This window comes from Blennius ocellaris (genome assembly GCF_963422515.1).
Source record: "Blennius ocellaris genome assembly, chromosome: 9".
Taxonomy (NCBI): domain Eukaryota; kingdom Metazoa; phylum Chordata; class Actinopteri; order Blenniiformes; family Blenniidae; genus Blennius; species Blennius ocellaris.
This window is the reverse complement of record NC_137658.1, coordinates 5,857,897-5,884,627: the sequence shown is the minus strand read 5'-3', so window position 1 is coordinate 5,884,627 and position 26,731 is coordinate 5,857,897. Positions and strand designations below refer to the sequence as shown.

Sequence of the window (26,731 nt, the reverse complement as noted above, 5' to 3'; positions counted from 1 at the left end):
AGAGGAGATGAAAAACACTTTCAAGTGTCCTTCAAGGTCATTTTGATGGAATCTAAGAATGACTGGAGTCTCACTGTATCTCTGTACAGTTTATCAGACAGTTCAGTCTGACCCCTTGTGGACAGAGTTATTAGTGGAACAAGTGACACACACACACACACACACACACACACACACACACACACACACACACACACTTGCATCCAGGCCCTCCACCTATCTTCTTTTTTTTTTTTTTTTAAACCAACTTAAAATAAGTGTCAACTTATGCGTGTCCGTGAAATTCAAAGCTTAACTGAGCTCCTCTAACCCATTTCTTTTGTTCCAATTATTCAATGTTAAATAGATAGTTATCCAAATCAACAACATGACGAGGGTGGCCACATTTCAGCAAAGTACTTAAAAAAAATTTTTTTATCTGATTTATTTTCACACAACTTAATGTTGCTACACGAAGGTTTTTGTATCAGGAAATAAATGACATACGTTTTATGAACGACTGTATCATGAAGTGTAAAAGAATATAAAAAGGCACATATTCAAAATAATGATTATGAACAGCAGTGAACAGATGTGCTTCGTATGTCTGAAATGAAAGTCAATATATATATTTATAAACATTTTTCCAGTCAATCTTAGAAAAAACATTCACAAACATCCTTGCAAATGATCTTTTTTATGCTTTCTAATTAAAATATTTGGCCAAATGTCATATTTAAGTGGATTATATTAACCTGTAATTAAACTGAAGACCAATGCGATTAAAATTTAGTTTAACTCTTGTATAGAACTCGCAAATATTTGATCACTCGTGCGTGTATTTATCTTTTCTACGCTGACAATGGTGAACTCAACAGAAATACCATGTTAAGACTTGAGCGCTTTACACAAGAAACCCACTGGAAGGGACAATATCTATTTTAACATACTCGGTAAACCTATAGTTATGTTGGTAAACAGGACGAGTGGAATCTGCCAGCTTTTACACCACGTTCCAAAGAGATTTCCATTTAATTACGCGGCCCTCAAAGCCTTTGGCAACTCTTAAGGATGACGATTTTCAAGGTGCAACATACTCCAGTGGTCAAGAGGGGTTAAACTGCCGCGGTTGTAAAGACTTCCTCAAAACTTCCACGGGGAGAGACAGTGGATGTGAAAACAACAAAAACAAAGGACCGTAAAAGAAAACCACCCTGAAGCGAAGCCCTCCTGTCCAGGACGTGTGTGTGTGTGTGTGTGGGTGGGGGGTGGGTTTGTAAGTGAAGTGAGCTACTGTAGTGCTGCGGTGGCGTTCCCTCCGCTCGCTGACCACCGGTGTGTTGCAGCGGGTTATGGTAACAAGCCGCTTTTACAAATGTGTTGAGTAATTGCAGGCCGTCTTGTTAAAGTTAACGATTCAACACCTTGTTAAACATGACAAACAGTGCAGTGGCTCGGCCCCACCGATCCGATTCGGGGGGGCCTTCCGGGGGTTCAGACCACAGATGGGGTGTTAGAGAAGTAAAGCAGCGGAGAAAAGTCAAAATCAACTTTTTATTTTTTTTTCTCTCCGTGGGGATTCGATCATCAGGACAAACATGTACAAGGGTTTTAACGGGGACAAATACTGGGAGGAGGATTTTGAAGTCTCCGTTAGCAGAGGAGGGCAGACGTCAGCCTGTTCTCCTCTGTGATCCTGCCGCCGATCCAGAGGCACTCTAACGCAACGCAACGCAGCAGCCTGCCGACTAAGATCCAGGAGAAATAACACCGACACTGGAGAGAAGGACCGAAACGAAGGGACCGTCTGCTCGACGCGTCATAACAGGACCCCAAACACAGCATGGGGGGGAGGTTACAAAACTACAAAAAAAATCAATGCAAAGTTCGGGATGAACTGAACAAAAATATGAGTGGAAGTATAGAGATAAAAATCTTCCAACTATCTCCGGATGACGCGTCGCTGGACGTCATCTCCGTTGGCGAACGCCGCCGTGCATCTCGTCGCCGGATGAATATTCAGTCTGATATCCCGACGTTCCTCAAGTGCAATAATCAGTCTTCAAACTCTGGCATTGGGTAACGTAGTCACTATATGGCTTAACAAGGTAAACAGGTCCATATAAACTAGAAAGACATCTTTCATTAATCAAAACTATGGTACAGCAATATGTTGGCAAAAAAAAAAACTGAACTAAAGAACTAAGTAACTTTATGTAAACAATGGTATGCCACTGTACAGCTTATTCTAACTGGGTATTTACAGGTCAAGTTTATTTCACTAGCTAGTTCCCACGTACAAGAGGGTTAAAGTCGAAACACAGGGTGGACGTACGCCGTACGTCAGGCAAGTCCAACCGTCCCGTCGACCTGCAAAGAGCGGAGCCCCCCCGACAGGTCGCGTGATTAAATACACGGCCTTGTCGAGTGGCTCCGAGCCTCCCTCCCTCCCTCCCGTCGCACATGGAGTCGTTCCTTTCTGAACCATACATAAGGCAAAGGATCGTCACGGAAAGGTGGAGGCGACACATTCTCTGCAATGGGAATTACCGATCTACGGGGATACATGTTGGTGGTTCTTTGGGGTAAATGCACTTTTCGAGTTTTCACCACGACGATAAAGAGAGAGAGAGAGAGAGAGAGAGTGCAACGAAGGGGGATAATGTCTAGTTGTGGGGGAGGGGAGGGGAGGGATGTGCAAAATCTGCTCTAAAGCAAAGTGACAGTGTTGCAAATTTCTAATGTACAAGGTACAGGGAGACGCACGGGGGTCGTCGGGTGGAAGATGCCAGTGCAGACCCTCGTGGCGACGCACTGTGTTTATATACAAGGCACTGAGGAGAAGATTCAAGGGCCACGCATCCACTCCGCCACCGGCCCCGCTCAGTCCGGTCGAAATATAGGATATTTGGGTAAGAATTCTATAAGAATCACCTGCAGAGGGAGAAAAAAAAAACATTTGAGAACACACAACGGGGGACATTAGGAGGAGTAAATGTGATTTTATCAGCACGATCGGATGGGAAAAGTGACGATGACAATGATTTTTTTTAATGAATAATGCGCCCAAGCACCATCTGTGACACTTTAGCTTTTAAAATCCTGATGATTAATCCTGAAAAACTGAACAAGGACCATAATGTGTTCTTCATCTCTAGTGGAACTTTAGTCAAAGGACAGCAGGCATAGACATATAATTAAAGTTATCTAATAAAGGAGGCTGTAAGACAATGTTAGTACCTTATATGCAACTGTTCTCATTTTCTTTCGACACAAAATCACAAGAAAAAGTCCCGACATCACCTTCGGTGACAAATATTTTTTCAGTAAATTTAAATCACAAGATCAATTTTTTTTAAAAATCACTTTGGTGCTGGCAAATTATCAAACCAATGCTGCATCTTAAACTTAATAATTTAACCGTTTCCTAGAAGCTTAACGATTTATCCGTTAGTCGGGGATGATAACCTGGAGATTATTTCGTTGTTTCAGCAACGACGTGATCGACTTACATATTCCATCATATTACTGCTTTCGCATTTTCTTTTACTGAGTTTCCAGTGCAGCCCCAGCTGGCGAGAGAAGAGAAGACAAGATTAGCCAATATCTGTCTTTCACCTTTAAACGCTCACACACACACACACACACACACACACACACACACACACACACACACACACACACACACACACACACACACACACACACACACACACACACACACACACACACACACACACACACACACACACACACACACACACACACACACACACACACAGGCGAATCTGTCTGAAATCTCCCTGCAGTGTTGGGGGACGTTGGGATCAGGACTGTCTGGTCTGGCCGGGGTCAAACTGTGGCCAGACACCCTGAAGAGCTTCCTTTATACCTCTGCACAGCTACTAGCAGTAATTTGTTGCTGCGAGACAAAACAAAATTAACACAGGTCTTTTTACGGCTGACCCCGCGGTCCGTCCCCGGAGCATCGCGGTTTCCAGATCGGACTCGAGCGGCTTCGGGGCGGCGGGCGACAAAGAGGTTAGGAAGCAGAGGATCCGTCACGGTGACGCCGGAGCTTAAACTCACACCGACGCACACGATTAAACACTTCCACACTCGTAGCGGCCGGCGTCTCTCTCTCTCTTACCTTGTGGTATAGTCGGTTATTTTCCCATTCTAAGAGCTTCTGAATGGAGCGTCTCGTCTTTTTGGGGGAGGGAAGAAGAAAAAAAAATGCATTAATGCAGGCGGGCGGGGAAATGCAGACTTTAACAAGGATCAGTAAAGAGCAACAGTGTGAGGATTTATGGACTGAACTCCCAATTTACCAGCTTGTAATTTCCACTTTCTTGTCAGCAATTCTGACTCCACCTTTAAATGACACACACCCTTGAGCCTGACGAGGAGTGGAGTGGAGCTGCACTGCACCATGCATCATTTTTCTTTTTTCTTTTACACAGAGCCACTAATTGAACACGAGCAGTTATCACACACCCCCCCCCCCTCCCCTGCGCTCAGATCAATGCAGCCGAATTGCCATAAACGGCCGCTGAGTAATCGGCGCTGACGTCAGGGAGGGTTTGAGCCGGCGGAGGAGGCAGACTCACCCTCTTGTTGAGGCAGATAACGGGCCACAGGCTGCAGCCGACCGTACAGCAGCAGCACAGGCAGCCGCAGAGGAGCCACTTCACATTCACAGGCAGGTTCTTCTTCAGACACGCGTTCACTCTGCTGATGCTGGTTTTGAATTCCTCGGGCGCTACCTGAAAACACGTTTTTGGTTTTTTTTTAAAAAGCAATCGCTTTAATAGGGGCAATGATGAGGGGGGAAAATAGTGAAGCTGGAGAAACAAATAAGTACTTTTTGAGGTGTGTGTGTGTGTGTGTGTGTGTGTGTGTGTGTGTGTGTGTGTGTGTGTGTGTGTGTGTGTGTGTGTGTGTGTGTGTGTGTGTGTGTGTGTGCGTGTCCCCTCGACTAGATTGCTCTGAAGAAACCGGCGCGCAAAGATCAAAGACTTTCAGAAAACCAACAGGTAGATGTTTGCAGATGTTGTCCCGAGATGAGCTCTCTAAATGCTACCCCCCCTCCACCCCCCCACCCACCCCCACCCCCGACGTGCTAACCGAGCTCCAGACTGTTCAAGGCAAAGAAGGGACTCAAAAGGAGAGATAAGGCCAGCGCCTGTGGCAGTGTCGGGACCAAACAACTTGAATGGATGCTCATTCCTCGGTGAGTCTGTACGCCATAAAACCGGGGTCGTAATCTTTTATGACAGGATGCAAAGGTCTCTTTGCAAACAGCCAAAGACCTCGGAATAAAGCCCAGCAGGGCCTGATCTGCACCCTTCAATCATCATAATTGTGACCTCGTCCATCACATGTCACCCTGGGTCACAATACCGAAGGTACTTTTTATTGCCCCACACTTCCCTCGGCCCGCTCTTACCCCTGCAGCCTTTTTGTGTTTCTGCGTCCGACCCAGGAAGCTTTTCTTTTCTTGTCTAACGGCCGAGGCTTCATTTCATTATTTTATCACCCGGCGCTGGACCATCCAGGACACTGGGGTCCCCGCCAACCGCTCCCCATAGACGGCTTACTCATTGACAGAGCCGGACGGCAGCACATTCAGGCCTCCTTTCTCTGCGCTGCGCTGCGCCGCTTATAATGCATCTCCATCAGATCAAACCCACTCGGGGAAGTTTGAATGGGGCGGTTTAGGGAAGTTGGGGACAATAAAGCCCCCCCCCCCCAAAAAAAAAGGGAACAAAGGGATCGCTGCAGCCTTTAACTGCTTGATTCTTCCCACTTGGATTTGAACAGAAAGTGGCACCGCAAGACCGAAGTGCAAGAAAGCTGAGGAGCAACCGTACCTTTCCCGTGAGAACAGAGGGAAACTCGGTGTCGAATCTGTTGCTCAGTCCAAACCTGCAGGAGGAAACACATTTAGTACGCAAATACTTCGATTGATACGTCAACCTGAGCAAGATCAAGCTGAACAGAAGCTGAATCACAAACCAGCACTCATACGAAAAGAGAGACATTAAATGTGGATGTAATTTTGATTTATTTAATTTTTTTTAGGGGGGTACATCTGACTTATTTTATTGGCTGGCAGGTACACACATGAATATTTAAATTCACAAACCAAACCTGAAACGTACCTCAACATAAGTTCTGTCTGCGATATTTTCTTCATTAATTTATAATTATAACTATTATTTTAACTCATCAGACAACAGAACAAGTTTTATTTTCCCCCTCAATACATTTTATATGGACTCCATCCCATCTGGCACAAAGGCATTTTGTTCAGTGTTTCCAGACGGTGGATTGTGGAAGTGACCATGCAGTGACGAGCACCAGCATCTAATCGTTTGTCACTTTCACTCACTGATTTTTTCCCCCAAATTCTCTGGATCATTTGATGAAATTAAACACTGTAAATACTGGGATATTCTGAAGGTTTCAACAATATTTAGATGTAATAGTTCTCGTATCAAACTATTCCAATCTTTTTTTTTTAATGGCGTCTGCATATTATTGAGATCACCGTATGTGAAGTGATATAAATCATTCCCACTTCCTGTTTCTCTTTCAATAAAAACAATGTTAATTTGTTATGAAAGAAATATAGGTGTATAACTTGTACACATCATCACATGGGGTGGTGTGGCTGTATTATATGGATTATATAGGCAAGGCTAATCTATCTAGACAGTACATTTCAGACACAAAGCAATTCACAGCCCTTTGCAAAGAAATAAAGGAAATACATCCAAACCAGGCAATTAAGAAAGACATACAAAGGTGAAAAGTGAAAGGATGATTAAAACAAAGGACGTAGAATAAGTAAGACCTACTATTTAAGGGAAATTGTGAGCAAATAATAGTATTTTAAGGCCTGCTTTAAAAGAAGTGAGTGTGAGCGGTACTCGGGTGTTCGGGAAGTTTGTTCTGGAGTTGAGGAACGTAGGATCTAAAAGCTGCTTCACCTTCGTTCACTCTGGGAAACTTAGTAAACCTTTTTTTTCCCTGAGGACCTCGGGGGTCTGGATATTTCATAATCTACAATAAGTTTTTGCCCTGAGACCATTCAAAGCTTTATAGACAATAAGTAAGATTTGAAGGTGGATGTTTGACCAGTGAGGAGATTGAAGCTCAGCTTGCCTCTTTGGGTTATTGAGGACTTTAAAACACACAATAAATAATAACATCATAATGAAAATAATCCACTCAACTGAAAACAAACGCAGGAACATACTGAGTGTGTTACTGTCCTAATGTGGTGGTTGATATTTCAGATCTGAGTCCATAATCAGAGGCATAAAAACAAGATGTCAGAGTGTTCGTCTCACGCAGCCTCGGTGACGTGTGACGCTGTGATCAGTCTCTCCTCGTCTTGTTAAAGGAAGGAGACTGAAGGAGGATCAGATAACGATGATTTAAAGCCACGCTGGAGGTCTGCTCAGCTTCAAGGCGCTGACCTTTCTCTGTAAACTTCACTAAACCGCGATCTAACCAGTGGCGTCGACGACGTTCCAGCAAAAGTTTCGTCAAAACATGATGAGGATGATGATGAAGATGGTGGAGGAAAGATTTACAGTGAAACACTTGAAACTTGAAATAATCGGTCGGCGCGCCGCCTCCTGTGAGGATGTGCCGGGGTATATAAAGCGGGTGAGATGAGCTTGTGGAACAATAACGGGTAAAAAAAAAAAAAAAAAAAGAAATTAAAAGAAAGCGTAAACATATGGCTGACTGTTAGTTGTTGTGATTTGGCGTTAGCTCGCGGGCTAGCGGCGGCTCGCCAGGCGGAGGATAACAAGGCGACGGGCGGACAGACGGGAGCGACAGACGCGGCTCTGCTTACACGGTGATGTGGCCGGCCCCTCGCATGACCACGGGCTCCGGGCAGTATCTGGGGAGGTGCTCCTCGCTCAATACGTGCTCATCCTCTTCGTCTTCTAACTCATAAATGGTATCAAAGTCCGCCATGTTGGGTAGTAAGACGCTCATGACGTCTGCGGCGGGGGCGCGCACGTCACCCCTTGTTTTTTTTTTTTTCTCGTTTTTTTTATGCGCGCCCACGCGGCTGGTTTGCACTCAACAGATTAGAATCCATTGAAATCAACGCATAGTTACAAGAGTGGAACACATCAAATTAAATCCCCCCCATAAATTGTGATTATTGTTCTGTCACGTAAACCAAGTGTTTGTCTCCTTTACATGATTTAATACCAAGAGTATCACATACGAATGTAAATAATCTGACTGGTTATTGATCTATTCATTTATTATTTCCACTGTTTTGATTGTTTTTCATACTCATCATTTATTGTTTGCACTTGCCTTACTCTTTTATTATTGTCCAGTGATTCTTGCAACAATGCAACATTCCCCATTGTGGGACAAATAAAGGTTATTATCCTATATTATTTTCTTTATGACTGGGGTTTGTGTGAAATATTTTGCATCTGTTTATTGTCATTCACATTTAAATTTAATTAATCATGTTGTGGATGTATTTTTATTAGTACAGGACTACGCTCTGTATAATGTTACTTGTTTTCATGTTGTGGGTTTTGTCTGTTTTCTGCGAGTTAGTAAATATGATTCCAAGTCATTTCAGTCACATTTGTGGCTCTTCGGAAGTCTTTGGTCTGAATTTATGTCTCCCTCATTTGTATTGTTTTGTGTGTCTGTCTGAGTAATATATGCTTTATATATCTGACCCCTCTGACACTTTGGGGTCTCGGGCTCTTGTCCGCTGTGAGAGCTGCACCCTGTCAGGGTGAATCAATGAACTTTTTTTCAATTCAGACATGGACACAGGTCAACATAAGAGAGAGACCCTTTTCCTGAAATAATGTGTCTAGACCGATGATAATTGACTAATTACACACCAACAAGCATGCCTTGATACCACCGATTATACCAAAGCATCTCTACCATGTGTAGAATAATGAGGAGAGTTGATATATACCCCACATTTCTTGGGTTTCTCTCTATAAAAAGCACATAAATATGACTGTGTTGTATTTGGTGCTATATAAATGAAGTTGAATTGAATTGAATTTGATTTTCTCTCTTAACTTCTGGGCACCCATTGTGCTTCAGTAACATACAATAAAACAAGTCAGGGTCAAATGACAATACACTTTCTATAGGCTATATCATGAAAATATAATTAAAGTCCAAATGAAAGCAGATGTGGGTGCATAAAATCTCCAAATCCACGTGGGAAAGGAGCAGCCAGTAGACCTCAACAAGTTATTTTAGACAGAGGCCTGTGCTGATTATCCACAATAGAAAACCAGAATTTCCATTATCAACAGTAACCATCTGTGTTGGACAAAAAAACAAAACCCTGATATATTAACTTTGTGAAATATCTCAACAACTTGCAAAAGTCAGACTATAGAGTCAAACAATAAAACGCAAATAAACATAAAGGTAGAAAACATTGTTCTCGAGCAGCATAGTTGCTTTAAAATATGTAGGTTTGTATGCACAAGAAATCACTGAAAATGCAAGCAAGCGAGAGAAACAAAGAAAAATAACGTAAGTTCTGCAAAAAAGCATTTTATTTACACTATGAAATTTGCCATTGGTCGACTTCGCGAACCGCGTCATCACTTTGCACCAAAATCGTGCCGCAAACATAGAAAATGATTTGTCAAGTCGAAGCAGTTTGTCCAGTGTGACTGAGCCTACAAACAGTCCAAACCTCCACTGGAATATCCCTGAATTCTCCTTTTATTCACACTCTTCATCACATACAAAAGAAAAAGGATATTTATATCTTATTAACTCACAAACAGTTTAAAACTTTAAAAATTTGAAACACGTAGATTTTTTTTTCTTTTTGTTATCCTCACTTTATTATATCTATTCTATTTTTTTTTCCTTTAAAAAAAAAAAAAAGCAATATTTGAGGGTAAATCTGCAGCTTTGTGCTTCAGGACGTGAGTCCAGGTCCCCTGGCTGCCTGTGAGGAGTCCCGTCAGCGCGTCGGAGTGCTCAGTTATTGAGAGATGATCCACAGGGTGAACTGTTTCACTGAGTCACTGTCACTTGCTGTATATTCCCGATTGATGGCAAGGTGTTCATTCCCTGTGGAGGATACAGAGAGCCGTGGATGTCTGTGGGGCTGAGGGAGCCCGGTGGCACCGGCAGAGGACTCACTGACCCCGGGTCACTGTGCACGGAGCCGCTGCTGCCGTCCGACTGACCCAGCTTCTTCTTGATCAGCTTCCTCTCCTTCGCTCTGCGGTTCTGAAACCAGATTTTCACCTGGATGGAGGCACGAGAAGATAGGAAAAGTGAATACATATATACCCCTAATTGCTTAGTGTGGCGCCCATGGTGCGCTTTAACAGATTTGGGTACAATTTGCGCGCGGGGGCAGCGTCATATTCACGAAATAAAATGAGACGTTTTCGATCTTCACTTCATGCTTTAACGTGTCCCAACGTAACAAACGAAATAGTATTAGAAAACAGAACAAAGCAACAGATTTTGGCAATAAAATTAGAACTGAAAAACAATTAAATGCCATACGTTTACAAAAAAATTAAATAGAAAATACACATTTTATTTATTTCTTAATGCATGCAAACTATTTAAACTGTGCTCTAAAATACAAGAACGTAAACTGCTCACGTATTGAAAAAGTTTAATTCCGTTTTACAATGTATCTACTACATCAGTAATATACAAACTAAATACTAATCGTGGGTGCTTTGAATTTATATATTATAAATAATTAAAATGTTGATAATTAGAGGTTTTAACGAATATCTATATGAATCTACATTTACCCTGCCTGAATATAATTGCAGACATATTTTACAGCCACAATAATAGTGACTTAGTTTTGCAGGTTACACGTCAGCCATCTGATATGACAAGTGACAAGCACCTCTTTGACCCAGTCTGTAGCCTATAAATACTTGTAGTCTTAACTTTACTGCGTTTCATTGCAGACAGGCGTAAGTGGGGTTGTATTTAATTGTGGCATGGATCTACCTGTCGTTCCGACAGTCCGAGGTTGACAGCCAGCTCGGACTTCCTCCTGATGGTGATGTATCTGTTGAAATGAAACTCCTTCTCCAGCTCCAGCCTCTGATGGTCTGTGTAGACTACCCTGTATTTCTCCTTCGTTCTCGTTTTACCTGAAGGTGAGAAATAAGAAGGAAAAAGCCACGTTGAGGACTTTTAGGGACCTTTTGCGTTAACAAGCCAGGTGGTTAAACTGGTAGATTTGCACACACTGCATGCCGGGACCGGCCTATCTGAGCATCTCGACGCGTCTGTAGCCCGCGAGTCTGCGCCTTCTTTCAACTGATAAGGCCTTTTGATGTTGCACTGATGACAGCTGTACGACACTGAATTTCAAACAGATCCGCCACTGACCAGTCAGAAGTAAACACCCAACCCAAAAATACGCAGACAGAAGAGACATTGATTCCATTTATACTGCGTAAAATACAAGTTGTTACGGTTTTACAGGCCCGTTGTGAGAGCACACTCGTTAAGCTGGACTGGGCGATGATAAAGACATCTTGTAAAAAAACGGTGACATACACATGTAGTCCTATAACGATTTATTCAGAATGCTTCAAATTAATATACAATTTGCTGAAATTGTGGTCTTATTTTTCCGGGGTTTTTTTTTTCCCTTCGCTGGGCAAAAATAGCAAACCAATAAAAGTTGTAATACAGCCGTAAAACATGCTGCCCTTAAGATTGAGATATTGGCTGTGAAACGCGTCGCTCTTTCCGGCAATATAACTCTCGGAGAGGAAGGGAGGATGGCGCATATCAAAGTGAAGAGGTGTTGAAAGCAAAGGCCACTATGACGGATAACTCTCAAAACAGTAAACATGTAACAGGGAAGTCGACCTCACATCTTCAGGATTGATGGCATTACCATCACAACTGCGCCTGGCGCCGATTCCTCGCACCTTTTTAAAATGTCCACCACAGGAGAGAGACCAATAGAATGACCTGCTGACCCCCAGTCCAACTATTACGCGTCAGAGGTTTTGATATGGGAGTAATGTGTACAGACACATGACACCGAATTCGATCAGCTGAAAATATTAAGAAAAGTTTTTAAATCGTTAATAGTATTTTGGAGCAAAACTGGCCATAGAATATAATTGATTCCTAGCCTGAGAACATTTTGCATAATCATTTTCTTTAAAGGTTAACAATTCCCACGGTGACACGGGGCCAGGGCCGCCTCCTGTCTCTTTAAAATTCCTCTCTGGATTCCGTGCATTTTACGTTTGACATTCTATTTTTAAAACACATTATACAATATTTTTTGTTAAAATAACCACGTTAACAATATCTATTTCCAGTTATATTAAACCGCAGATACGTGCGTAAAAATCCCAAAGGCGCGCCAAACCATTTTTTCTCTCTCACTATAACACAACTGCATCTGATCCACTTTTCACATCACACTATAACATCAGTACATTGTTTATGATGTGGAACTGACCTGTAGAAGATGACTGCGCAGTTTTACTCATCCACTGGTATGAATTGCGCCTTTCTCGCTCAGACGAAAGTTGCGCGACATTTACGTTATCTGGCGGCGGCTGTAGCACCGCAGAGCCTGGAGGATGCATATGACTGTACTCGGATGGACAGTAAGGAACCGGTCCAGGAGGGGAATTACTCATGGGTGTAGGAATAGTATTAGGTGGTCCCAGACTGTATGCACCCCAGTCCTCCCGTGGGGCACCATATGAAGGTCCCCAACTCCCCGCAGACTGTGGGTGCGTATCCATGTTTGGCACATGATGATATCCAGTAAAGTCGGGGTACTGCGGTGTAGAAACAAAGTTCTGTGGAGGCAGATTGATGCTTGATCTTCTTACTGGCCCTTGATGATACATGCTACTTTCTTTATCCAGTAGGTATCCCACATACATGATTTGAAAAGTGTTTAATTGTTCAAAAAAAAGCAGCAGCAGCAGAGGGGCGATGTTGCCTTATCTTAAGGCGACATTGTGACCCTGCAACTGTGAAAACAAATCCTTTTGCTGTTTAGTCCAAACGTTGTTTCCGGAGTAAAAAAAAAATGCGGCGTAGTTCCCGTGCGGCTCCAGTCTCACATGATGTGGCTCTGTTGACAAGAGGATAAAAGTATACTCCGGCCTCCTTGACGTCAGCTGACTCCTCCGCTCTTGTCGATTTGCATCCAAATGAGAGTGACCGGTGCGGCCGGCCCAGCTGTCCCCTTGCGCTCGTCCTGGAGCGCGTCATCACCTGACGATGGGCCTATCCCAAAACACTAGTAGTCCACTCCATGAATATATTAACACCGCGGCCTATCAGCTGCACATGCCGCACAGACCTGCAATAAACCGAGGCCTCGCGTCCACGAACGCGTCGGGATTGAACGGTAACCGTGCGTAGTTCCGTGCTGGTATACATTTAATTATCAGGACTTTCGATAGGAACTATTTTCGTGTGTGCGTGGTAGTAGTATGTTACAATAACCAGAACAAATGAACTTGTTCATTGGTTGAACCTATTGTGTTTCCAAAGTTGCCCATCAAATCCAATGTGGATTCAAAAGACGCTCAGTATGGGGAATTCGCCACTTTCCAGCCACGCTTCACGCGCGATCCTCGATGTATTTGTTAAGATATTCACTTGCAAACGAGGTGCAAAGCACCAGAGGCTTTTACCCAAGGCAAGCCGGACCTTCAGTATTCAGCGTTCACACCTCAAGGTCGCACTTCACAGCTAATTCCGGTTACAAGGAAACTCCAAAACACCCCCCCCCCCCCCCCCCCCCGAGACAAACAGCGGCCTGTGACACTTCAGCCACCGCCTGAAACTCAAACTACACACAAGTTGTTTTCCTGCGACTTCAACTGGTGTTATTATTGGATGGATAGATAGATAGATAGATAGATAGATAGATAGATAGATAGATAGATAGATAGATAGATAGATAGATAGATAGATAGATAGATAGATAGAGAGATAGATAGAGAGATAGAGAGATAGATAGAGAGATAGATAGAGAGATAGATAGAGAGATAGATAGATCTGACTGCTGCACCCTGCCTGTCACTCAGCTCTGTCTTTTCTTAAACCCATTCTCTTAATTTCAAATGCAAGTACGCAAACATTCAGTTGTGGGTGTTTCATACATTTTATTCTGTGTTGTTTTAAAGTTGGAGAAAGAGAAAGTGATCTTCACAGTCACTGAAAAAACAATAACCTAAAGCAAATGGGACTTTTTGGAGAGGAAAAAAAAATTCTGCACATTGGTGGACGTTTCTTTGCTGCGTTGAGTTCAGGAGGGCAATTACGTAAAACACACTAATGCCCCCTTGTGGATTTAGGCCCAAGTGCGGCTGCCAGAGTGAGATGGACTGTTCAGCAGGTTATGTACCTCGAGAGGGCAGCCTACACCAACAAAAACACATCTGAAATACTCCCAAAGAACTCTTCTTGTACATCCATCCATCCATCCATCCACCCATCCATCCATCCATAATCGGTTTATTTTCCTGCTTAAATAAAGTTTGAATAATAAAAAAATAAAATAACAGGCTTAACGATGGTGATGCTGTCTATATGCTGCAGTTCTCTTTTGATGATGCTGGTAGTGAAAGGATGAGGCATGAAAGGATCGAGGAAGTCGATATGAAATCAGGAATGATGTTCACTGGATGTTGTTAAAAGTGATTAAAAGTTACAAACGCGTCCCCTCTCTGACGGTGGAAGCCAGCGTTGAGAGGATTCGGACGGTTTGTTTGACAGTCGGACGTGCAGTGAATGTGGTGGTGAATCAAATTAACTAAATTGTAAAATAACAAAAAGCAGGTTGATGGACCTGGTGCATCTTAATGTCTTGCGTCATGTAGAACCAGCCACCATGACATTATGTTTGTCTCACAATCATTATGCAGCGCATTTGTTCCCATAAAACGTTGACATGGTATGAAGCTTTATAGGTTTCAGCACAATTTAATTCGGATCACTGAAGCTCTGATCACACAGCCTGTGACGCATGGCTGCTCGAGACCTCTGCAGACCATTGCAGCGTTTTCACCCAGTCACCAAACCACGAACGTTGTCTCTGAGGGTTTCAGGGCCTTTCTGTAGTGGAGTGTGCATGTTTCCCCTGTGTTTTCTGTCTGTTCATAGTCCTGAAATATGAGTTTGAAGCTAATTGGTGCTTCTAAATTGTATATACCTTTGAATCTGTGTTGTGATTGACTCCAGCACCAAGACGATGTAATATAGAAGACTGATGAAATCCACATCACAATTTGTTTCTATATTCATTAGAATCAAATGTGTTTATTGCTGAAAATGTCTTTTTAACACTTTAATATGAAGCCAAGTGAATATTTGTGTAACAACCTGATAACTTTCCACTAGATGGTGTAGTTGAGTTATTTATCTTCAATCCTCACCCTTCCAGTGTGAAGAGAGAAAAAAAACTGTCACTGAAGTACTCAAAGTACTAAAGACATTCAGATTTAGGCAAAGACAAACGTTCACACATGGCTTCTGTATGTGACTTTTCCAAAGGATTTGATGATTATAACAAATTATAAGTCCACATTCTGAGCATTTCAACAATTTCACGAGAGATTTGACACAAATAGTAAATGTAGTGTTTTTCCACTCTGCTTCAGCAGCCCTGAAAGTGCTTTACATGTGACCACACACACACACACACACACACACACACACACACACACACACACACACACACACACACACACACACACACACACACACACACACACACACACACACACACACACACACACACACACACACACACACAGTAAAGGCGATTAATCCTTCCACTGGGAGCAGTTTGGGCGTCACGTTCTTGCCTGAGGACACTTCATCATATAACCAGGGGAGAAAGATGGAGGACTGAACAAGTTGTGATTGAAAGACAATCCGCTCTACCAACTGTGCCTCAAACATGTCTAATTTGAATGATGGTACTGAGTTTCTCCTCATACCAAGCACCTATATAATGAGGCAGCTCAGGATTTTTTGAGACCGAATGAGTCCATTCGGAGTTTCTGCTTCAGTTTCCAGCTGCTTTTTTTTTTTTTTTAAGGCTCACCTCAGTAAATACGAAAATAAAATGAATGTTGTGCTTGGTCTATAGAGTTTATACGGTGTGCTAACGGGGTGACCGTGAAACCTTCCAAGAGGTTTTGGCTTCACATTGCTGTGTTTTCTGGCTCCGGCGTATAATGTATAGACAACTGTGAAAATTCAGAAACACTTGTGTCTTTGCCATAGTGATTATGGGCCCGTGGCTGGGTTCTTTCAGCTGATCGCCCGTCAAGGCAAAGTGAACCTTGTGGATGAACTCAGAGTTACAGTGAACCCCACACATACTGGGAGCAGCTCGCTGCTGAGCTGCTGGGGGGTGTGGGGTTAAAGGTCACGGTCAGGGATCCGTAGTGAAAACCTGTTGGCAGCAGCACTTAAAACCAGCTTGCTTCTCTTTAACTTCCAGGCCGCCACGGCGCTCAACAGAAGGTTGTTGGTTCTCACCCGGTCCATGTGCTGAAGTGTCCCCGGGCAACAACCGTACCGCCAAATGTCTCCCAGTGGAGGTCGAGCATCCCGCAAGGCCCTCGGTGTGAATGTTTGTGTGAATGTGACCAACAGTGCAAAACAAGCAGTGGAAACATGTTATATAACTGAAGTCTGTTCAGACGCTCTCTCTCTCTCAGGAGTCTCTTGTTTATTATGGGGATTTCATGCCACTGTTGGGAGCAGACTATAAACAAAACAAAACAAAACAAAAAACAACAAACCCTTAATGAACAATTTTTTGCTCCACGATTTTCATCTATAATCCACCATGTTGTACTTCATCCTCTCTCCTGACTTTTGAGAACTGACATGCGCAACATAAAAAAAAATAAAAATAAAAAAAAACCTTTGCTGGAGTCACATTTACTTTGGACTACTTTGTCACTTGATGGAGCCACATTTCTTGTTTTGAGTGTCAAAAGCCACGAGGCTCACGAATCGAAGCGTCCCCAGCGTGTCTCTGCAGCAACGGCCGTGAAACAGAAACATGTGCTGCTATTTTTAGGAAGAGCCGTCTGCATGGTTGACCCTTCCTGAGTTTGTCACTTCTAATGTGAAACATCTGTCGAACACAACATCACGTTCGCTGGTCCAAGTGTTCTTGTTAATTGGTTCAAGAGACGACAGGAATAGATCGTGGTAGAAAATGTAAAAAAAAAAAAAAGATCCTATTTACAAACAACAACAACCAAAAGTCAAATGGAATTCACGTTAATCATCAAAATCAAATGTCCTCAGTCAGCAGCGATGCTGCAACACCCCCGCAGCTGACTGTGGGTAATAAAACTGTTCACAGTTTGTAGACTAGAAAAGCTCCTACCTTGATTTGATGCTTTGAAACCTTCATTTAAAGTGTAAATTTTTTTTTTACGGTTGTCTGTATGTTGTGTAGCATAAGTGAATCAATTAAAAAAAAACCACAATTGTATTATCTGTCAGTTACTCATGAAATCCAGGCCTTCCTGAGTGTAGTTTGCATGTTTGTTTGTCTGGATACTCTGAATTTCCTCCAACATGATACAAATATGTATTTAAGGTTAACAGGTGGGTTTAAATGTGAGAGTGACATTATGTGTTTCTTTGTGTTCCTCATTTGTTTTTTGAAGGTGACTCGTCACCGACTGCCAAACATGATTGGCTCCTGCAATTTGTTGGACTATATTCAATTTATATAACACCACATACAACACAGCCATTTCAAGGTGCTTTTAACAGAGAAACCCAACAAATATGCATATATTGTAATTTTATATGCGTATGTAAAATAAAAACATAAATAGAATAAACACACCAACTGGTGATGTAAAGATCATTATATAAATGATTATTAGACTGCAGCTATTAGTGTTTTGATTTCAGAATCTTATGTGAATAAATGTTATTTATTTCAATGCTTCTGTTTGGCTTTTCCGTCAGCGTGCGCTCTCATCACACAGGCTATTCCTTGAGGTAATCTTAATGCAGCTTTTGACTTTTTCAACCAGTGATCTGTTGGTACTGATATAATAATAATAATAATAATAATAATAATAATAATAATAATAATAATAATAATAATAATTATAATTATAAAACACTGCACATACAATTAAGAAAAAATGTGGCATTTACTTCCTGTTTACCTTTTGAGCAGCATTTAAAAAAAAGATTTGGGGCATGTGAGGAACCTATGACAATACTAAAGTGGTATTTTGTTTTGGCTGAATTCTCCATGTGCTCAGCATTATTCTGAACAAAAGGAATTCATACTGAAACGTTGGGTTTTTCCTGGAGCCTTCATGAACTCTTTCTACAAAAACATTAAAAGCTAACAAAAAAAAAAAAAAAACAACCCACAAGCTGGTATTGTTGTTCTGAAAGTGACAGGCTGGCGTGCTTTAGGCGGAGAAAAAAAAACAAGTTAACTTGAACAATGTTGACTTCATTCATCGCACATTTTGGCTTTCGGACGGCTTTCTGATGACACTTGTACGCCACGAGGGTCGGTGGACGTCAAAGTGACCTCAGTGACACGAGTGCAGGGAACGTAGGGCTCAGATGTGTGTTTGTGGAGGATTTTTTTTTTTTTTTTTTGTGCTTCTATGAAATATCTGTGCTTCCGTTGCCCCTCTGCTGCAGCAGCAGCAGCAGCTGTGGATGGGCTTCCTACTCGCTGAGCCCAAATTAAGGGCATCTGATCTGCATGTTTTCCGCCATGAGCGGCATTGTGAACGTGTGATTTCTGGATCCCTTCATCAACGCTGCACCGCCTCTGCGGTCTGTTGCAATATGTTAGACCCCTCAAGAGAATTACCTTATAACCTCATATGATTATCCGAATTAGTGAAAACTGTCATTCGCACTGTTATTACAAAGACCAATTTTGTGTCGGTACACCTACCAAAGTGTACAGGGGACTAGATAACTAAACAATGGCTGAATTGGCAGGTATGAACGAGTTCATCCACAAAACCTACTACTGATTAAAAAGACTCTGACATCAAGACCAATGGTAAATGGATTTCATTTTTATATCTTGCCCACAGACGCGAATTAACCTTCAGATAGTGCTTCGTCAAACTATTTAGCATTTTCCTCTTCGGATTGCGGCCAGGCCACTCATAGTTTCAAACTTCTCATTTCGTAGCTCAATCATTAGTCTCTAGGCTTTAGAATTTCAAAGCCACAGTTGCTTCCATCTGCTTTCCCTGCTTTTATACGGTCAAAGGCACAGACTCCTACATTTACGCCTTCAGCAGGAACACATGGGACCAAACTAACAGGGGCACAGGGAGAACATGCAAACTGCTCACGCCACGACCTCATTGGATCCTCGTTATTCTCACAGCGGACTGGGAGGCAGTGCGGCTGAAGGTTTGTGGCCTCGAGCCCCAGCGAGTGGAATAATGACGATGTGTTTCTTCTTCTTCTACCCCTTCAGACATATTGAATTGAATCCAATCGAAGTGTTCAGCACATGTTCTCTCATATGTTCCTCTGAGTATTAAATGTTCTCCCTTTGCCCGTGGAGTGTTTCTGACGCTGCATGGGATTCTTTCCACAATCCAAAGGCATAGTGGTTTGTTGAATTGTGACTATACATTGTCCATATGTGTATATATGTCCATGTGATGGACTGGCACCGTGTGATGCAAATGCAATCAAAAGCATCAGTCTTTCCTCTTGCAAGATGTTTTTGAATCGAAGCAGTCACTTTTACATTTACAATGAATTTAGGAAGGGGCTTAAATAAAAATGTAAAATAAATAGTTGAACCTCCATCTGACCTACTTCCCCCTGAAGCCCAAGCGTTGTCCGGCAGCTGCCCAACAATAAGCGTTGAAAACAGGCAGGGCAGGGAGGTAATCCAGGACCAAGGACTGAGAAACACTGCTGCATGGGTAAACAGAGAGGGAAAAAAAGCATTCGGTCCCTCCAAAGAAAACTCGTGGTTTTCTTCATTTTTGCTTTGATACTTGCCGATTTATTTACACAGAAAACTTCAGACTCCATTGTTTTGATTAAGATTTCGCTGCAGCGCAGCTCCCTCATTAACACTCCTCAAACTACACAAACATGTGGACTTGCTCCTGATCTGTTTGTGTTTTTCCTTTTACCTCCTGCCCCCCCCCCCCCCCCCCCCCGCCCCACCCCGCCCCCTCCCTCCTCCTGTTGTCTTATTTAGCCAAGCTGCTTCTGCTGTTAAAGGTGAACTAATGTTAGGTGTTGCAGGGGAGGGTATCCGGCTCATTGTTCTGCTTTTAGGTGAGAGGCGTGTACGCTGCCTGCACGCCATTCACCTCCTCGGGCAGGGGTCTGGGAATAGCATTGTGTGGACGTTTATATGCCTTCACTTTTTACCCCCCCCCCCCTTTTTTTTTTTTTTCTTTTCTCTGGCTTGGTTGCACTGATTGGCCAATGGCCTCAAATCAAACTATGATTGGATTTCAAGCTGAATCACTGTTTTGGCACAGTTTCAGAGGTTCCCTGAATTCATTATCGGCTTCTTTTCTGAGATTAATGAAGTGTTTTTGCAGCACTGTTTGCTTCAGGAAGAGGCAGTTCGAAGTGGTCAGAGGAAGGTCGGGGAGTGTGGGGTGGGTGGGTGTGTGGGTGGGGGGTTTCATAAAGGCAATTGTTAAATGAAGGAAACAAAAACATGCAAAATGGGTGCGACACACACACACTAAACATTGAAGGATGTTGTACTCTCTTCATTTTGTGAAATATTTTCAAGATAATCCCGATAAGGCAGATCTGTCTCTGTGGGAATCTCCTTGTTTACCCGTGGGTTCATTTTCCAATTTGTCCATATCGGACTCTGCAGTCTAAACGTCACTGCTGCCATGTGTTGTGCAGATTGTGAAAGGATGGCGCTCAACCGAAACCAGACTCCAGTTTAGTCATATATGACTTGAAAGCCAAGACACTTTACATTATTTTACATGTTCCCAATTTTCTGATGAGAGATTTATGCTCTCATGTTCTCTCATACTTTTATCAGTGAACAATGGTGGGATGATGTCCAGGTCTTGGCATTGTGATTTATAACATGGAAATATTAAATAGTATTCTCTCTTTTCAACCCTGTTGTGCAAACAAAGTTTGATGTATATGAATACAGTTGGATTTTGGAAACTCTGAAACGACAACTTTCAGATGCACCTTTTGAAAACAGATGTTACGCTGATTTTATTGCTTTTTGAGAAATAAGCTTCTGATTCTTTGCTCTGTGTTTCAACATCATTAAAAAAAAAAATCTAAAATCTACCCGCAATCCACAAAACCACTGACCAGTGTCGTCGAAACACAAACCACATGACCACAAGTTTCCTCGAAAGTAAAAATAAAATAAAATGAAATTTTCACTTCCGCTTTACTTATAATTCTCTCAACTGTGTTTCTGCAGAAAATCATGCACAAGCTATGAGGAAGTTGAGTTTAAAGATGATGAACAGTGTTTCGTGACGCTGCGTCACATTTTAATCCTCATCAAAGTGTGTCTTCATCACGAAATGAAACATTAACTTCAGGTCGTTTCATTCATCACTTGTTCATTAAAATACGGGGCTTTGGAAAGATTCATGTAGACGTTTCAACACAATGAGTAATGACCAGGATAACCAATAACATTCATAATTTTGAATTTATTAACCCTTTGAAGGAAAGTTTAATGTGTCTGGAGTTTCTGAGAACGATATGTCATCTCTTCTATAAGAGTCTTATTAAATCCGATTTTCCAGTATTGAAAATGACAAATAGAATAGAATTTTAATTGAACATGACAAACGCTGCATTGCCATAGATTTCTAAATGACTATAACTGCATCAACTCCACCAATGAAATTATTTGGAAATAACTTTTTCTCGTCATCATTTGAATTTCGTCCGTATTTAATGGTCATCATGCGAATATCTCATTCGTCTGCTCAACTCAAGATCAAGTTTGGTTGCATGTGACCCCTGAGGTGATATGAGTTTGACACTGCTGGTGTAAAAAAAAAAGAAAGAAAAGCAAATAAGTGACTTCAATTTGCAGGATGTCATAACAACAGAACAACACACAATCAATTCCAGCTATTTGAGAACATAATGTACTATTTGCAAGACAAAGTCCAACTATGACTTACTAGAAGTATCAGACACTTCAAAGCTGTCATGTTGCAATTTGCAATACATTGAGAGAAAAGTGGAAGTTGCCTAATAGGGTCACTTTCCCCTATAGAACATTTAAAACGCACTGATTCATGGAAAAGTTTGTGGCGACACTTGTAGGAAATCAACTCATCTCCTTCCAGGTATCTCATGGGAGGATCTTCATACACATTCATTTGTGGAAAAACACTATGTTTAGTTGCACAGTTTAAAAAAAAAAAAATGAAAGAAAGAAAGAAAAATCACAGTGAAGCCCTAAGATCTCCCAACACCCACCCATTCCTTCACCCCCCCCCAACGCCCCACCACCACCACCACCACTCCCGGCCCCTAACATCCTTCCTGGTTTGTTTGTATCTCCTCGTCTGGAAATAGTCCACATCGGAGCTTGTTGGCATTCATTTGGGTGTGATGTTGGCACTCACTTTATGGTAAACACAGTAAATCCTGTGATCGTCCTGTTGCTGTCCCCCCCCCCCCAATGTCAGACACACCCAGTGCCGGTTACCCAGAGCCCCCCCACCCCACCCCCCCTTACAGGAAGTGCCGGTGTGTGGCGTCCTCCAGTCTTGACCAGGATGATTAAGAGTTCCTTCCTTCCCGGCTCAGAGGGGCATTGTCCCGCTGAACAGACAGGCTGCCGACACCTTGTCCCAGTGAGGAAGTGCCTCTTTCACGGTCCAAGGAGCACGAGAAGGCTCCGCTCCAATCTAAATAAGTATTTTCATTAACGTTTGACAACCCAACTGGGAATAATTAGTAGGACGATTCAGAAAATCTGGCTCCTCCAAAAAAAAAAAAAGCTTAGTGGCTCAAAGTTGAGCCCCTCCCACAAAAGTCACCGGAGAGATCGGAGCTTGTTAAAACGATTACCAGCATGTTTTCAACTCTAAAATAATAATCCTTTACAACATCACACTTTTGTCATTTGAATTTTCAGTGTGACTCATGAAAAACTACCCACATTGTACAATTCTCTCAGTGTAGACTCCCAAGGCCACGTTTCCCTCCGTCCCTTTGTTCACATCCAATCCGTTTGACTTGTGACTCCTCACTATCGATCACAACCTTCACAGCCTTTTACCGTAAACATGCAGTGACTGTTTCATTTCCAGCATTTTGAGAGGAAGAGATGAGGAAACAAATGGAACAACAACAAAAAAAATTATCCAGAATTAATCATGCAAAGATTTAAAGTATGAAATAAAGGGGGGGGTTTGAAATGTTTACAACACACATTTTCCTGTTTAATCCCGAAAGGGGCGTGACAGACTGCAAATCTTTCAGTGGAATGCTTATTAAATCACAGTCACTTCAATTCAAAGATAAATTACAAACCGCAAATGCAGGTCATGATTTTCTTTGTTGATCCACTGCATTCATTGTTAAAAAATAGCATCATGTTGAAACACTGTTGGAAACTGACTTTTTGTTAAACCTCATTATTTATAAGTTGCATGTCATTTTAGTTGTGCAGTCCACTTGAGATCGTATTGTGGGGGGGGGGGGGGGGGGGGGGGTATACGGCCCCTGAAGTAAAAAGAGTTCCACACATCTGCTCTAATGACTTTATGGCCCTCTTTTGTTCTTGTTAATAGACTTCTTGGGACACCTGGCAGATACAGAAACCAGAGAGGATTGTGTATATCCTGTCTTGAACAGAATATCAAACAACTGAATTCCACATATTAATGCCGCACAGTGGTGGAGTGGTTGGTACTTTAACCTCACAGCAAGAGGATCCTCAGTTCTAGTCTGAGTCTGACAGTTTGCGTGTTCCTCAGCCATCAAAAAACATGCATTAAGAGTTATTCAGTGACTCTAAAATAGGACATGTCCTTGCCAGAGTTGTATCTATGAAATTGATCTGATTTTAGATATTTTCAATAGCGAATTAGGGGGTGAGGCTCAAAAGAAGCGCAGACATTTTTGTTTGATCATCTCTTTGAAGTATTTGGACTGAAACTACTGGCTGATAACACTTTTACTGTTATTGTTTGTTTTTTATTTCCCAAGTGTGTGAAGGAGAGATACCACAGGTCTTTCCTTCCTGCTACTGTTGGTTTTTACAACCAGTGAAGTCTCACATGCACAGCAGTCCTCATGTACACGTTGAAGCCAATTCTGACTTTAGGCAGTTTTAATTGAATTAAAATGAATAAAAGTATAAGAGTCACATTTAAATGGGTCATATTAGTCAACACTTTCACTTGAGTTCATATGTACAAAAACATTGTATTCAAAGTTTATTGCATCCAAATACTTTATTTTTTCCTTGATTTTCCTCCATTATTGGATCATAGGAGCTACATTCAGAATCTGCTGTCTGTGTGAGCAGGACTGGCTCCGCCCACACATGCCCATCTTGGGACGAGGAGGAAATACTTCGTCTCGTGGTGCCATGTGCCATAGCAGAGCTGCCTAATTGTGGGAGAAACTGAAATTTCCGCAGTATTCAGCTGTTCTTGAAACATTTAACTGAAGTCTTTATCCAACAGGAATCAAACGTTTCACAAATTTTTTTCAAGATCTTGAAAGAAATGAGACTTGAGATGTGTTTAATGTATAAATATATAGATCTTTATTCAGTTATTTACTTCATACGCTCAGTTAACCGTGTTGGGGAACAATACTTTGATTAAAGTTGTAACGCTACATGAATAACACAAAACCAGAGAAGGTCTGAACTGCTGCAGGAAATGTTAGTGGTGTTGATTTAGAACAGGATGTAATAAGAATCCAACTTTGAAAAAAACTAAATCTTATTTGCAGTTACACTGAAATCAGAGGAGTAATATCAGAAACTAAAATTGATATGACGTTTTAAATTTTAAAAGTGAACATAACCTTTAGATGGCAGTGACAATGTTAGGCTGGTAAGACAAAAAAACAAACTGCAAGTGTTAATTTTCCTATTATATTCTGACAAAAAACACAGTAAAGTCATAACATATGAACTTCAACACTGTTTCATTATAATATACTTTTAAAATACAAAAAAACCAACAAAATAACATGATATAAAGTATCAGTGCATAATCAGTTCTTCAACATTTGGTCACAAGAGACAAAAAAAAAAACATTTGGAAAGTTCAAAACATCCACTTCACACTGTAGTTTACTCACTGACAAACACTGGTTCTTTAGTGGTCGACAAACACGAGCCAGCTGCATTTCAAATCGCATCACAAAGTAAAATGCTGTTAAACACACAACAACGAGTATGACGCCCGCGCAGCCTGCACCGCAAGCTTCGTTAACACGAGGAGGACGAGGCGAATCCCTCGGCTTTACAGACGGTTAATACAGCAGCATGGACAGCGAATACCTCGGATGAAACTCCGTGATTGGACATTTTGATCCGAGGAAGACTGAGCCGGAAAATCCTTTGGTTCACTGGAGCAACAAAAGCGGGATTACTGAGTGACATTGTTTAGAAAGCAGAGAAATTTTTGTTTTTTACTGCTGCTCCCACAATAAACTCTTCCTAGGAAGTTTCTTGCCACGAATCAAGAAACATGAATGTAATCATTTCATGTTAAATCTGAAGTTTGCTTTCGTATGTTTGTTGTTTTTTTTTTGGATAACATTATAACATATTTTAAAAATAAAATACACAACTTCTCATTAGAAATGTTTTGCTGGACACATGGACAGAAAAATATCCCTCTTTTTCAAAAAAAAAAATTCACAAAATACTTTCCAGTTTCCAATTTCAAAAACAAAAAAAGAGCTATTCAGTTTACATTTGAACAGCCTCGGCAATCCTCTGTCTCTCCTCTCAATTCTTCTACATCGTCATCGTCGTCACGGCGGGTTCGGTCGGGGGAGTTCGTGGCGGCGCTTTATTTCACAGTAGGTCAAAGAAACACCTGAGCCTGTTTTCAGCTGACGTCAAGCCAGCGTCTGGAAAAAAACAAAACAAAACAAAACAAAACAAAACAAAAAAACTGGAACCCAATCAAACAGCCTGTAAGTTTTTTTTTCTTCCTTCAGCTGAAAGAGGTTGTAAGTTGCAGTGATTTTTTTTTTTTTTGGCGTGAGGGGGATTTTTTTTTGGAAGTGGACGCTGAAGAGTTTAAAGAGTGAAAAGGCCTTGAGGTGAAGAGTCTCAGACTCCCGGTGGAGGAAACGCCGGAGGTGGGGGTGTGGGGGTGTGGGGGGCTACACAGGAGGGGTGGAGTAGCGCACCACGTAGTTGTAGTCGGGCGGCGGGCTGTGGCACTCCAGGCCGGCGTCCAGAGCCGAGTCGTCCAGACTGAAGTCCAGAGCGGGGACGGAGGACGGATACTTGTCCTTCTCGGCGTCACACAGCACCGACTCCTTGCTCTTACTCACCGCCTTCATCCTGGAAACACACAGATACGACCGTAAATACACTCTGACACGTTATCTACAAACCAGATCTTTCAGAACGACGGTGGATTTGGTGAAAATCTCATTTATTATGCATATATTTAAACAGTATTGCATTCATAGGCCCAAACATTTCAGGAAAAAA

General features: G+C 42.0%; 3 protein-coding genes across 3 annotated transcripts in view; all 3 read right to left on the bottom strand.

The window, feature by feature from the left end:
* Positions 1 to 2,485: 2,485 nt before the first annotated feature.
* Positions 2,486 to 7,998, bottom strand: chic1 (cysteine-rich hydrophobic domain 1; the record flags this gene model as incomplete). The annotated part of the gene is made up of 6 exons (XM_080502334.1): positions 2,486 to 2,913; positions 3,492 to 3,551; positions 4,130 to 4,186; positions 4,590 to 4,745; positions 5,853 to 5,907; positions 7,853 to 7,998. 6 exons carry the CDS (start codon positions 7,996 to 7,998, stop codon positions 2,863 to 2,865), a joined length of 525 nt encoding a protein of 174 aa, XP_080358460.1. The 3' UTR covers positions 2,486 to 2,862.
* A 2,040-nt stretch (positions 7,999 to 10,038) lies between these two features.
* On the bottom strand, positions 10,039 to 12,929 carry cdx4 (caudal type homeobox 4; the record flags this gene model as incomplete). Its single annotated transcript, XM_080502779.1, has 3 exons — positions 10,039 to 10,275; positions 11,011 to 11,156; positions 12,494 to 12,929. 3 exons carry the CDS (start codon positions 12,927 to 12,929, stop codon positions 10,039 to 10,041), a joined length of 819 nt encoding a protein of 272 aa, XP_080358905.1.
* Positions 12,930 to 24,808: 11,879 nt separating this feature from the next.
* The window catches only part of kdrl (kinase insert domain receptor like), a 41,424-nt gene continuing 39,501 nt past the window's right edge, over positions 24,809 to 26,731 (bottom strand). The window contains exon 30 of the mRNA XM_080501961.1: positions 24,809 to 26,578. Within this exon, the coding sequence (XP_080358087.1) occupies positions 26,395 to 26,578 (184 nt within the window). The 3' untranslated portion in view covers positions 24,809 to 26,394. The remainder of the gene's footprint in view (positions 26,579 to 26,731) is intronic.